This window comes from Pecten maximus, chromosome 3 (assembly GCF_902652985.1).
Source record: "Pecten maximus chromosome 3, xPecMax1.1, whole genome shotgun sequence".
NCBI classification, from domain to species: domain Eukaryota; kingdom Metazoa; phylum Mollusca; class Bivalvia; order Pectinida; family Pectinidae; genus Pecten; species Pecten maximus.
Window position 1 is genome coordinate 15,556,754 of NC_047017.1, and position 14,455 is coordinate 15,571,208.

The 14,455-nt window shown below is 35.9% G+C and overlaps 1 protein-coding gene across 1 annotated transcript; it reads left to right on the forward strand.

The window, feature by feature from the left end:
- The first annotated feature begins 500 nt into the window (after window positions 1–500).
- On the forward strand, window positions 501–11,998 carry LOC117324638 (sodium- and chloride-dependent creatine transporter 1-like). The gene is made up of 10 exons (XM_033880563.1): window positions 501–675; window positions 4,925–5,056; window positions 5,714–6,071; window positions 6,487–6,619; window positions 7,253–7,387; window positions 8,208–8,311; window positions 9,018–9,142; window positions 10,960–11,072; window positions 11,484–11,612; window positions 11,849–11,998. Exons 1-10 carry the CDS (start codon window positions 501–503, stop codon window positions 11,996–11,998), a joined length of 1,554 nt encoding a protein of 517 aa, XP_033736454.1.
- Window positions 11,999–14,455: the final 2,457 nt, after the last annotated feature.

The window sequence follows — 14,455 nt, forward strand, 5'->3', positions numbered from 1 at the left end:
GAAAAAAACTTACCTTTATAAAACAAAATGCCCGGGAGGGGATTTAAAAATCTCAAATATACATCACTTTGATTACACCATATTCACGTTCTACATGAGATGTTTGCTCTTTGTTATATGCTTACCGTGTCTCCTTCACTGAGCAATAATGATATTCGTCTCTTTGTCGCGAACTATATTTTAACGTGGTCAATGCAGATCAGGTAGATGAGAAATCTGATTCATGGGCCGTGAAACATAAAAATACGAGGAACATTGGTTAAAACTACATTTGCATGTTTAGAAAAGACAGTAATGGTCATCAAGATAGAAGGAGATACATATCTTATCAACTGCGTTAAAGTGATCGTCATCTTACTCGTTCCGTCTAGGTGCTTGTTGAAAATTGTATTATTAATATCATTCTGAAGTCCACGTACGCACAATATGTAACAGAACCTAAACATATGTTCTTACATTTATGTTACTGTAACAGCTTGTAAACGAGGTTGGATTGCAAAATGTCAGCAGTTTCATACAACGAGGACAATTCCAGAATGTATGCAGAGAAGAGAGAAATGTCAAAGAAAGAACAATGGAGCCGCAAGTTGGATTATACACTAACAATCCTCGGCTGTCTAGTGGGCTTCGGCAACGTCTGGAGATTCCCTTACATATGTATGAAAAATGGCGGAGGTAAGTATATATTTTATCCACGCTGAATGTCTAGAGATATATCAAGTCAACTTGATTAATGTTATTGTAGTAAATGTTAATAACGTTTTGAATAGAAAGCTGAAAGTCGATCAGTATATAAATGGTTTTGAGAACTTCTGCAAACAATAATGCTTGAAACTATTAACCAACGTCTGCATATTTAGGACATTGAGCATCGTTCGGCGTGGTGCACCATCCGTAAACTTCCCACATTCTACAAGTGTGATTCAGTTTAAACTTGTCTGAAATGATCCTGAGATGGACCTGGAAAATGGCTTCGAACCGAAATATAAGATGTCCGCCGTGACTGCAATATTCAAAAATACATTCCAAAATTTAGCTCAAACCTGCCTGAAATGATTCTGAGATGGTCCTGACTAGGTATTTTACCTTTTGGATCTGTGCGTCACGGCCGACATCTTGAAAAACACCTTTCAAACTTTTTCTTAAGTTCCACAAGTGGGATTCCGTGTGAAACCTTCCTAAAATGACCCTGAGATGGTAATATATTTCAGGTCGGTCAGAAATCCAAGTTGACCGATATCTTGAAAAACACATTTTTAAAACTTCTCCAGTTCCATTGGTGCCGTTCAGCTAAAAATTAAATTAAAGAAAGAAACCAGACAAAATGTTGCCATTTTTGCCCTCGTCAAAACAGCCACGGCAGCCATTTTGTAACATGAATGTGCAATCATAAATTTCCTGAACAACTCATTTATAAAAAAAAAAAAACGCCGGTTGGATTCAGCTAAATTGGCCTGAAATGGCTCGAGATGTTCCTGCCCAATAGTTATTTTCCGGGGAGATTCGAAATTCAAGATGACCGCTATTTTGAAAATCACATTTTAAAAACTTCTCCAGTGCCATCAGAAGGATTTAGATGTAACTCACCAGGAATAATCCCAAGATCAAGAGTTGCGTGTTATCTTTTTTAGGTATACTACAAAAATATACTTCATTGGTACTAGGGGTTTTATCGACAAATGACTGTTAAGGCCCATGGGCCTCTGTTAATCTCTACTGTTAGTTTCTGTTATATTATGTATACAGTGTTATGCGTGTGTAATTATGCAAAATAAGTAGGACAAACTATGATAAAATGCTACCTATTTCAGATAAGATGTCTACACCATAAATTGTATGTGTATGTAGCTGGTCGGACAAGAAATGAAATGACCTAGTTGTTACAGTGACAATAGAAGCCCACGAACCAGTGTGTTAATGACTGAGTGTTATTTCTAAAAAAAATCCAAAAGGTCCACTGGATCTGTGCTATGACCTACTTAAAATCGTCCACCAGGGGATATTAATACTTAAAAGTTAAGCTGAAATAAATTAACCATTTTATCTCAGTAATCGAATTATTCACAAGCAAATTTTTCCTAAAGTAAAACAACTCCTCTTCCACATGAAGACTAAACAAGATAATACAAGGAGACGTAATTATAAGGACAAGGGCTAAGAATTTATTTCAGGGTAAACTTTTTAAAAGAAGACGGAAATGTTATGAGAGTTATACTCATCAGGGATACTTATAAACAAATAATGTTGAATTTCAAAACACAAACAGAAATATCCACAAAATTGCACGTAACTAGTCATGTAATATACCAAAATGCTTGTATGTGGCTACTCAAAATAATCAGTAGCCTGCTGTAGATGCTGAAAGTTTCTTCTGTAGAGTTACTTCGGGGTTAAATACAGCAGCGAACAATTATGAGTCATATAAATAATCTAAACCGAAAAACAACCATGCCGTTATGCACACAATTGTCTTTAGCACTCAATAGGGGAAATTGTTTGACCGGATTCGAGTTTACATACGCAAAAACTTTGATTTTTTAGCCCACCATCATCAGATGGTGGGCTATTCAAATCGCCGTGGTCCGTCCGTCCGTCCGTAAACAATTCTTGTTATCGCTATTTCTGAGAAAGTACTGAAGGGATCTTTCTCAACTTTCATATATAGGTTCCCCTTGGTGCCTAGTTATGCATATTGCATTTTGGGACCGATCGGAAAACAACATGGCCGACAGGCAGCCATCTTGGATTTTGACAATTGAAGTTTGTTATCGGTATTTCTGAGAAAGTACTCAAGGGATCTTTCTCAAATTTCATATGTAGGTTCTCCTTGCAGTTTGGGACCGACCGTAAGCAACATGGCCGACAGGCAGCCATCTTGGATTTTGACAATTGAAGTTTGTTATTGCTATTTCTGAGAAAGTACTCAAGGGATCTTTCTCAAATACATATGTAGGTTCTCCTTGGTCTGTTGTTATGTATATTGCAGTTTGGGACCGACCGTAAGCAACATGGCCGACAGGCAGCCATCTTGGATTTTGACAATTGAAGTTTGTTATTGCTATTTCTGAGAAAGGACTGGAGGGATCCTTCTCAAATTTCATATGTAGGTTCTCCTTGGTCCGTCGTATTGCATGTTTGGACCAATCTGAAAACATTGTCGACAGACAACCATTATCGCTAAATCTCAAATTTCATATATAAGTTTCCCTTGTTTAAAAAGCACTGGAGGGATGTTTCTCAATTTATAAAGATTAGTAATAGGAAGGGAAAAAAAGGAGAAAAGATCAATCTGACATGGAACCTATGAAGATCATTCAATGGTGGGCGCCAAGATCCCTCTGAGATCTCTTGTTTTTACCAAAAATGGCGGTTGTGAATAACATTACACAAATATGGCATAACTGGAGGTATTTCAATTAATGACTTGAACTATAACACCTCCGCTACCCGTCATTTGCGACAATGACAACTAAGTAACTAATCGACTATTGGTCAATACACAAAACCTGTGTATAGCGACCTGTTACTATGGCGACTAAACTTTCTGGGAGAAAAAGAATCCTTCATGCACATTTCAACGTTTTCGCTAACATTCGTGTGTAGGTATGTCAATATTGGTAAACTGTGTTTGAAGGAGTAGTCCGGGCAATATTTGTCTCACTTAGTGGCATCAAGGGCCATAACTCCGATAAAAAATTAAGAAACTTAATGGCTTTCATGCAAACACAAGAACATGTCATGCATAACGTGTGTAAATTTTCGTTGAAATCCATGAATAAATCATGGGAGGACAAGACCGTACAAAAACAGTATACCCCCTCCCCCCAAAAAAACACCCAGTTATTTTACTGTAATATTATATATACAGTGTTATGCGTCTGTAATTATGCAAAATAAGTAGGACAAACTATGATAAAATGCTACCTATTTCAGATAAGATGTCTACACCATAAATTACATGTGTATGTAGCTGGTCGGACAAGAAATTAAATAACCTAGCTATTACAGTGACAATAGAAGCTCACTAACCAGTGTGTTAATGACTGAGTGTTATTTCTTAAACATCCAAAACGTCCACTGGATCTGTGGCATGACCTACTTAAGATCACCCACCAGGGGATATTAATTACTTTAAAGTCAAGCTGAAATAAATTAACCCTTATATCTCAGTAATCAAATTGATTCACAAGCAAAACTTTCATGAAATAAAACAACAATGGATAAGTCACACAAACCTGAAATATAACCATGCCGCTATGATCACTTGAGTATTTGTTAGACCGGATTCAGCTTTATATACGTATAAACACTGATTCTATTTTGACTTTGAAATGAAAATGGTGTTTGCGAATAATTTTACAATATCCGGTCAAATTAGACACTTGTGAAAATATTGGCATGCTTATTTTGTGCAATACATATAAAATAAATGTATTCCCCTGAAACTTGCATTTTACAAATAACTAATGTTCAGAATGTACCTGTAGTTATGGTTGAGTAAGACATTTTAACATCATAGGAATATTACGACGGGTACATCACAAGGAATCAACTTTTTATGTTTCTTTTCTACATGATTATATAGGATCTAAGATATAATATTCACTCTTTGATGATAACGAATTTTCTCTTTACATAATAACGATCCCAATTTTATCTAAAATATGAACACTATCTCAAGAATGTCCAGATTGATGTGTAAAGGGTGGGAACGAAAACATTACTGAACAAGTGTAAAGGGTAGGAACGGAAATGCTACTGAAACTGTGTAAAGGGTAGGAACGGAATTGTTACTGAACCTGTGTAATGGGTGGGGACGAAAATGTTACAACTGTGTAAAGGGCGGGAACGAAACTGAACCTGTGTAAAGGGTGGGGACGAAAATGTAACTGAAACTGGTATAACTTCAGATGTATATTTCCAGGTGCGTTCCTGCTACCCTATGTACTGATTTTATTCCTCATGGTCATCCCGGTGTATTTCCTGGAAGCGACACTCGGACAGTTCACCGGGAAAGCAATTAGAGATGTCTGGAATTATTGTCCACTCATCAAAGGTAATATTGCCACTGATTACTAAATTAAAAAAAAACACAAAACAGATATTGTCACGTTTCAATAAAAGTTCAGAGTTAGATACAGTAGAGACACAATGAATTAAACTTCATCATACGGATGTTAAGTCCTTCTAGGACTCGTCAGTGATATTAAGGGTCCAAAGTGTTGATACCTATTACGTTTCCCCATTTGGCTGATAATAATAATAAAAGTCTCTACTTTGCCCAGCATAACTTTACTGTGTCGGGTAAATGTCCCCACTTTTAAAAAGACAGAAGTAATATTATTATGCTTTTTAAAAATTATCCAACATCCAATACTTTAAAATTTGATTGCATTTTGTGGTTGGTTATTTGAATGTACCAGTGTGTCTTTCATACAATTCATTTTACATATCCACAGTTGTGCTACCTTTGAAATAACAGTCAATTTCATAATTTGTACACAGTGATTTGGACCTCTTTTACTATTGTTTTATCACTAGTAAGCTATCTTTAAATTTTTAACTATTTTCTTGAAGTGTATTTTGGACCATTCAAAAGAATAAATTGATCTGCCTACCCAAATGCAATATTAACGAATTATATTTTTTCTTATTTTGTTTATTTACGATTACAGAATATACGATATATTCATTGATTTTGTTACCTACACAGGAATGGGTTTCGGTATCCAGGTTATGCTGATACCTACCGTGTGTTATTACGTCATGCTGATGACGTGGGTGATGAACTACATGTACCACACATTCCAAAACCCACTACCCTGGAGTACGTGTGGAAACGAATGGAACACGCCTTACTGTTTTAGTGCCATGGACAATGCACGTCCACAGTTGATCGCAAATGTATCTAACTGGAATGCCAGTAGTCGTAACATCACACATCATGACCTGCATAACTATTCAGCTAATTACGAGGGAAATACCAGTAGCACGTCGAATATAACTTCAAGTCTGACGAATTTGACATACCGAGAAACAAAAGGCCATAGCGCTGAGGAGGAATTCTGGCAGTGAGTGTTATCTATGAAATATCGAAGACTATTTGATTTCCTATTTCACATGTTTTATGATCATATGTTTTCACGAGAGTAAATAATAAACGATCATATAAAAACCATGATATATTTGAAATAGATATATTTAAAAAAAATGACCACAGAGAGGATCCACTTATATACTTTTTCCCAATATTACACAATATTACCAGTAATTTCTTTTAGGTTGTATGTTGAATCCAGGATGTTAGTATCAATAAAGGAGAGTTCACGAGTTGTCACGCTTGTTGGTTGAAGTAGAGAGACTGTAGTGTATGTGAATTTATAGCATAAGCAAAAAGATTATTTTGTATCAAATATTTTAAAATGAAAGTGAAAAAACTTAACATCTAAATAATCATAACTGAATCATAGTATGTTCGTTATCTAGGTACAAGATACTTGGCATATCCTCAGGACTAGAAGACGTTGGCTCGCTCAAATTAAACCTGGTGTTGAGTCTAATCCTGGCCTGGGTCATCGTTTACCTGTGTATCATCAAAGGCATCAAGTCGTCAGGAAAAGTAATATAGTATAATACTGATGGAAAAACTTGTCGACAGGTGATATAGTCGTATTTATACAGAATAGATTTGATGTCGTTTTTTGTTTTGTCTTTGTTTTTGTTGTTACTTTGTAAACATAATACCCTCATATACCAAATATTAGCATCCCATTTCACACATACTAGAGCATTTTATTACTTGCAGTTAAACCTGAACAAGCAAGAATCCCAAAATATGTCAAAAATAGAGTTCAAAACATACAACCAAAAACTACCCCTATACAAAATACCAGCAACATAGTTTCGCATTTTTGATTATATACTAAAGACTTTCATTTGAGTAAACGTGTCGAAATTCCACCTGAGAAGATTCCACCTTTTTAAAAAAAGTGAAATATAGTTTAAGCGAATAGAATTCGAATATACTTATTTAAATTATACATATGAATTAGTCTGACAAATTTGGGTTATAAACAAAACAGTATAGCTACTGTGTAACCCTTTCGGAACACCTGGTTTTATACATTGTACTGTTTTCTTTTTTCAGTGGTTTCTATGCAAAGCAATATTTTTGTTCGCAGATTATTTCAAATAAGTATTTTTTTGAATGTGTCGATTATCTGTTGATATAATAACATTTCCTGTATACCAGGTAGTGTATGTGACGGCCACACTTCCTTATATACTCCTATTCGTCCTGCTGGTCCACAATCTTACATTACCGGGATCCATGGATGGTGTTGTATTTTTCATAAAACCGGACTTCGAGACTCTTTTAAATATCCAGGTAAGTCATTAGCATGCATGCATTCTTGTTGGTAAACACGCGATGAAATGGTCTTTGTCTTTGACAATTCGTTGTTTAACCAACAGGTGAACCACTGTCTCCCTGTCTGTAGTCCGTCTCTGTAGTCTCTGTATTTATCCTGCAACTGTCATCCGCATTGTCGGAATACACCTACCACATATGTTTTTGCTGTATTCGGCAGTGACGGAAAACACCTGTATTTCAGAATCCTAGCACGTGCGTCAATTCGACTGACCTTTTTCCAAGTGAAACAACATTCAAAAGGCGAATATATTTGGGACATTGTTGATACCGTTTCACTTAAAAATGTTTAATTTTGATGACTATTGCAGGATAAATAGAATACATGGTCAGTGTCTTAGAATATCAGCTGTAATTTTGGCTTGGGACAGAAAGACAAAAGTGGCTCATCAAGGCTCGCCAAGGCTCGCCAAAGCTCGCCACTTGTTGTCTTTCTATTCCCTCGCCAAAATACAGCTTATATCTTAAGACGCTAACCATGTATGCTCTATATTATATAAGGTGCATATGAATCACGAATTTGTTTGAGGTCAAAAGCTAAATTTGTGTTGGGCGTCTAAAAACACTAGAACCGCCAAGTTAAGATTTTGATATTTCCTGTTGATTCAGCGGTTTTTATAGGGTTCTGAGTTATGCAGAGAATTTTGTTCTCGTTACTTCTCTGTTAGGCTGTGGGTTAGAGTTTTAGTAGACACAGCAATACTGCAGCAAGCACAGCAATATATGGACAAACTTATGTTTTTTCTTGACTTATTTGTTTGTAGTTTATGCTTTCCAGGTTTGGATACAAGCTGCCATACAGATCTTTTACTCCTTAGGAATTGGTTGGGGAATTCACATCACACTATCCAGATACAACAAATTCAATAACAACTGCCTCAGGTAATATTCAAGGTGAAGGCCATTATTGTAGCCCATATTAGCTATTTAACAGTTTACCAAGTTTAAAACCACAACAGTATGTCCATGCATGGACAAGGTGCCTCTTTGTTGTTTTTTTGTTTACGCCTTTTCAAAGTGTAAACAGCAAAGCTTTGACGTCATAATTCTATGACGAAAATAACGGATTCTGAAATAGATATATTGCAAAATTTCTTTTGCGTCCACAAGTTATTTTACCTATCGTATTATATTTAGCCAGTAAAATATAAGAAATGACCGATTTGATAAATATGATATCAATATTTTTAGTCTTATTTTATGTAATGTACAGATTTAGTTACACACGATAAGTATATATAAATACTCACAATGCCCAATCCCAATTATTATTTGATTTCATACTTGATAATAAAAAATGCGCTCTACTCTACGTGTAATTTGCCATGGTATATGTTGGCCACGTTTTTTTCAGTGTTATTACAATACTTTAAATATCTTCAAATGAATAGCAGCTAGTGCACGGAAAATAGAACCTTGGCATTTTAAATATCATGAAATGCATCATATACCAAAGACATAGATTCATATAACAGATCGGAACCCTAGTCCCTTCTACATTAAGTGCTCTTTTGGTAATTTAAAAAGGTTGTTCCTTTTTATTTTCATTTTATCCCATATTACCATGCTATTATATCTCTCCTCACAGAGATACTTTTATGGTGGCAATCGCTTCGGAAGTAACTAGTGTGTTTGCTGGGTTTGTAATTTTTTCTGCATTTGGGTTCATGGCCCATCAGGCGAAAGTTCCTCTTACAGAAGTCGTCAAGTCGGGTGAGTAATCGACAATCACTTGAGATTTTAAAATGTTTATACTGTAAATAAATAAATTTTCATTGCGGTAAAGTTTTTGCGATTTCACTCTCATATTTCAGTACGCAGCGGCAACGTTCACGAAATGACGAATGTTATCAGGTTTCACCTTAGTGCAGTATTCGAGGCATGCACAGTAAACCTGTTTTTGGTAATTAATTTTCGCGATTACCTTGGTGGAGAACATTGAAAATAAAGCGCTCGCGAATATTTATTTGTTTACAGTATTCAGATGTTGAAGTTTTGCGGTGATTTTCTTATGTATGTGAACACGTGTTATTTCAGTAAAATGTTTACTTCCATGTAAAATATATAATTGATTATCAACATTTGGTAATAATTCACCAACAATATCAACAATTGCAACAGCTGGCCAAACCTCATATCTATTCCATTATGCATCACATGCACATGGAAAAATAGAGAACTCATGATATATATATACGATGGCTGATTGATATGTTGTGAGCCTCATACTGAAGTATTTGAATTTTGCCTGACATATTGTATTATTTTTCAACATAATCCCCTTTAGTATCTATATCCTTTGCCAGTGGTGTTTAAGGGCCTCAATGCTACTTTTATGGAACTCCTTTTCTAGGCTGTTCACAAAGTCATCCACTGCATGTATGACGTCATCATTAGACTGAACGTGTGTGCCTGAAAGAGCTGTTTTTCAGGTGAATATGGCGGATGCTCAATCATGGCAATGACAGACATGGGAACATGAGCATTGTCCTGAAGGAATAACACAATTTAAAGTGAGCTTTCCGCGGCGCTTAAGTATAATATTTTCCCATGGCTGCCTCAGAAGTGAAGCATAGTATGTGCCATTGATTGTTTGTCGCTTTCGGAGATACTCTATCAGCAGAATACCATCTGCATCCCAGAAAACCGAGGCCACAACCTTCCCAGCTGATGGAATAGTCTTTGTCTTCTTTGGCGGAGGAGAGCAGGGTGCTTCCATTGTTTCGATTCTTGTTTGGCCTCTGAGGTAAAATGATGGACCCATTTTTCATCCATAGTGACAAATCTCAAAGGAAAGTTGGCAGGATCTTCCTCAAAAATGTTAAGATTAACACGCGATAATGTGCGCCTGGTGTGCTTCTGAACAACTGTCAGAAATAGTGTTACCCATCAGGTCGAAAGCTTTCTCATTGCAAGATCCTCGGTCAGAATGGAATGTACTCTTTCCAGTGAAATGTCAACTCTACTGGCTATATATCTTTCTGTGATTCGTCTGTCAGTCATAACATAACATAAAAGTCTTTTCCAAGTATTATTATTATTATGGATATCCTTAGGTGTTAAACCTTTTTATGCAAACATTGGATCACTGCTCTTTCGCGGCTCACAACATATCAATCATCCCTCGTAGAAAGTATATGGTGAATTAATTTATGAGTTCCATATAATATATACTTTAATACTAGGTGTTTTTATGTTTAAATTTGTTTGATTCTCTGATCACCATGTCCCGAATAAACAAAGCAGTGAGCAATACTTTAAACAGAAAAAAATCACCTCTCTGTAGTGTTGATAATGAATCCAATTTGAAGACGGAAAATTATTTAAAGTACAATACATTTTTTGGTCAGACCAGATATGAAAGAATGGTAAATAATTCGAACTCCTTTATGGCAGTCATTGCTTTAAGGTATAATGACATATTACCCCCCTCCCCTTGACATCTGCGTTAATATATAATATCAACACCGAATATAAATGATCGTATAAAGATAACTGTAGTCCTATTTTCTATTGTCATTTGTTTGTAGGTCCCGGGTTAGGGTTTGTGGCCTATCCTATGGCTTTAGCACAGATGCCCATTCCCAACCTTTGGGCAGTATTGTTCTTCATCGCCATGCTGACACTAGGAGTGGACGGTCAAGTAAATTTCTCATACCATGTAGAGAAAGGCGTATATTGACAATTAGTGTAGTTGTTTCGAGTAACTAGATTAAGCAAAAGAAACATACTTGATGATTGATAAACATATTTACATTGACAATTGTATTATCAATTAAGAAAGAGTAATGCAATTGACAATTAATGTAATAATTTATTATCGATTTCGCCAATGTAATGCAATAATATTTATCATTAATTTGACCAAAGTCATATAATTGAATAGCAACATATCGAAAAATTGCAAATTATGTTATCTCTATTATTATAGCTATTTGTCTATAACTTTGATAAAGTATTTTTATTGTCGATTACTGATATACTTATGTCTAATTAATTTAGTCTATACAGGATGTCTGTGTAAACACTTCTCCACTTGATCTATCATTTTCAGTTCGTCTTAACGGAGATCACATTTGTGTATTTCGAGGACTGTTTCCCATTCCTGGTTAAAAAACAAGTTCTCTTCAGAGCATGTCTAACGATGATCGGCATTGTTATGAGTTTACCATTTTGTACACAGGTAAGATGTTAATATTTATAGAGTGGTTTTATTATTACAGCTGCTACTAATTTTGTTGTTGTTATTGGAGTTGAAGGTGATGGTGTTGCTGTTGTTTATGCGAATATTGTTGGTGGTGGTGTTGATGATGACGATATTGCTTATGCTGTTGTTGGATATGTTAGTGGTTCTGGTGTTGACGGTGATGTTGCTTATACTATTGCTGTTGCTGCTGTTGTTGGTGGTCGTGTTGACAGTGTGTTGCTGTTTTTGCTGATGGTGATGTTGACGGTGATGTTGTTTATGCCGCTATTGTTGCTATTGGTGTTGATGATAATGGTGATATTGTTTATGCTTTTGTTGTTGTTGTTAATAGTGGTGGTGTTGGCACTGATGTTGTTTGCTGATGTTGTTGTTTATGATGGTGTTGAATATGATGCTGTTTATGCCGCTGTTGTTGTTACTGCTGTTGTTGTTTTGGTGGTTGATGTGTGCCAATCAGTAAATATATCTATTTAATAAACTTGTTGTTGTTATTGTTGTTGTGGGCTGTAATTTTGCTATCTACAATATTTTATGATATAGTCTTAACACCATACTTAAAAAGACGATGTACTAGAAGTAGAATCGCAATCGGATCTGAAATTTACAGAAGACAAACAAACATAAATTATTTTAATATGTATTGATTACATAACGTCTGTTATAACGTGATTTCGCCGATGTAATGTTTGAATATGCAACTACAGTAATTAACCATCTAGCGTTTTTCATTGGATGCGCCAGTCATAAATCGATTGTGACGTCATCATTTGGACAATGACAAAGGACAAGTTCGAGTTTCAGGGTTGTCGGGTCAAGGTCAAGGAGTGATTTTGATCAAACTTAACAAAAATACAAAGAACCATAATTGTAATATCTCGGACAAGTTCATGAATGGGTGAAGATCACTGTTGCTAGTTTAAGATAATCTTTTGTCAGCGCTCTAGCTGCTTCATTCCTTGAAGGGATTTTGATCAAGCTTCACACAATTACAAATGACCAAAATATCTCGGACAAATTTGAGTTTCACGGAAATTGGGTCACAGTCAAGGTTGCTACTACTATTTTTAGAAATCATTGACAGCGATCTTGCGGCTTCGTTCCTTTAAGGATTTGGATCAAATTTGAGACAAATTAATAAAAAAGACAATAATTGTTATTCGGACCAATCGAATTTCAGGGCTGTTAAATCAAGATGAATTTCAAGGACCATAATGTCTCGGACAAGTTCGAGTTCCAGGTATTTGGGGTCAAGGTCACTGTAACTAATTTAACGGGGCCGATCGGGGATATGTATTGCTGCATATTTTATCATTTATTTCGATCTCATTTATATTGTTATGTTTATGTTTCAGGCAGGAGTGTACCTGTATCAGCTATTTGATTGGTATATAGGCTCACTCCCACCGTTGTTTTTCACGTTGATAGAGTGTTTATCGGTAGCCTGGCTGTATGGTAAGTACTATCGTAATGAGTATTAAACCCCTACCGGGAAACCGGGAAAGGGGGGGGGGGGGGGGGGGGGGGGGGCGCTATAGGTTTCCTCTTTGTCCGTCTGTCTGTGTCTGTCTGTCGGTCAGTCCGTCAACTCAGTCGAACTCAGCCATGCGTCAAGGTATGTTGGTGAAAGTTGGTATGTAACTTAAGTGTGAGTACCTTCACATCAAGTTCGACAATCGTTTCGCTTGACTAATTTTTCCAAGAGTTATGGCCCTTACCTTGATCCATAATTCAGTTTCCGCACTTTTCTCAGTCATGCTTCAAGGTACGTTGATGAAAGTTGGTATGTAACTTCAGTATGAGTAGTTACAGATCAAGTACGAGTTTCAGGGTTTTTGGGTCAAGGTTAATGCGCCATCTTAATATTGATTTACCCGCCACCACCCCTTTTTGTTGCGCCGCCCATGTCATTTGTTGGGTTTGGCATGTCATGATTTGTAACTTTTGTTTTGTTTCGGTGAGGGGCGTTTTTGGTCCCCTCACTACAATAGTGTATACAAATTTAATATTATTTTGTATGCTTTGATTAAATACTTAAGCAAGCAAGTTGTATTCTTTAAGATGCTATTACAGGATTGTAACAGTATGTTCTATTTTTAGTCGTTTCAATAAAACGGCCCTTTTCAATCAAAACTTAAAGTATTACTTATTTTTTACTATTGTACTATTACATAGCTTGCTGCTGGTCTGTCTGAGGAAACCATTCAACATAAATGTGTATTATGCAGCAACATTTCTTGTGGGATTTTGAACAAACATTACACAATGATGAAATAAAATAATATCTCGGAAAAGGTCGAGTTATATTTAGAACATACTTTTCAGCAGTGGATCCTTTGAGGGATTTTTTTTTTTATCAAACTTCAGACTTTTACTTAGAATCATAATATCTCAGACAAGTATCAGTCTCAGGGTTGCTGGGTCAAGGTCACCATTTTAATATTTTTTTTTTTTTTAAATCATTGTCACGGCTTTAGAGCGTTCATTATTTGAGGGATTTGGATCGAACTTTAGACACTTAACCATAACAGCTAACAAGGGCCGGTAGGGGACATGTATTGTTTTAGAAAAACACAGTATGTTTGTTCTCCCTGTACTTTTTCAGGGGTTTCCGTGTGGATCTAGATTTTGTTATGTTTTTTTGTTTTGTTTATTTTGCCCTCGTTTAGTCGATTTTGAGCTAGAACCACAGTTTCGTTTTTATGACGGCATACTCTTTGGTTCTTAAATCATTCCCTTGCTTATCATTTTTATGAAACTCGCTACATTTCTATTTTTTCACTTGAACCTGTCACAGGTTTTCATAAAGAACACATCCGTAG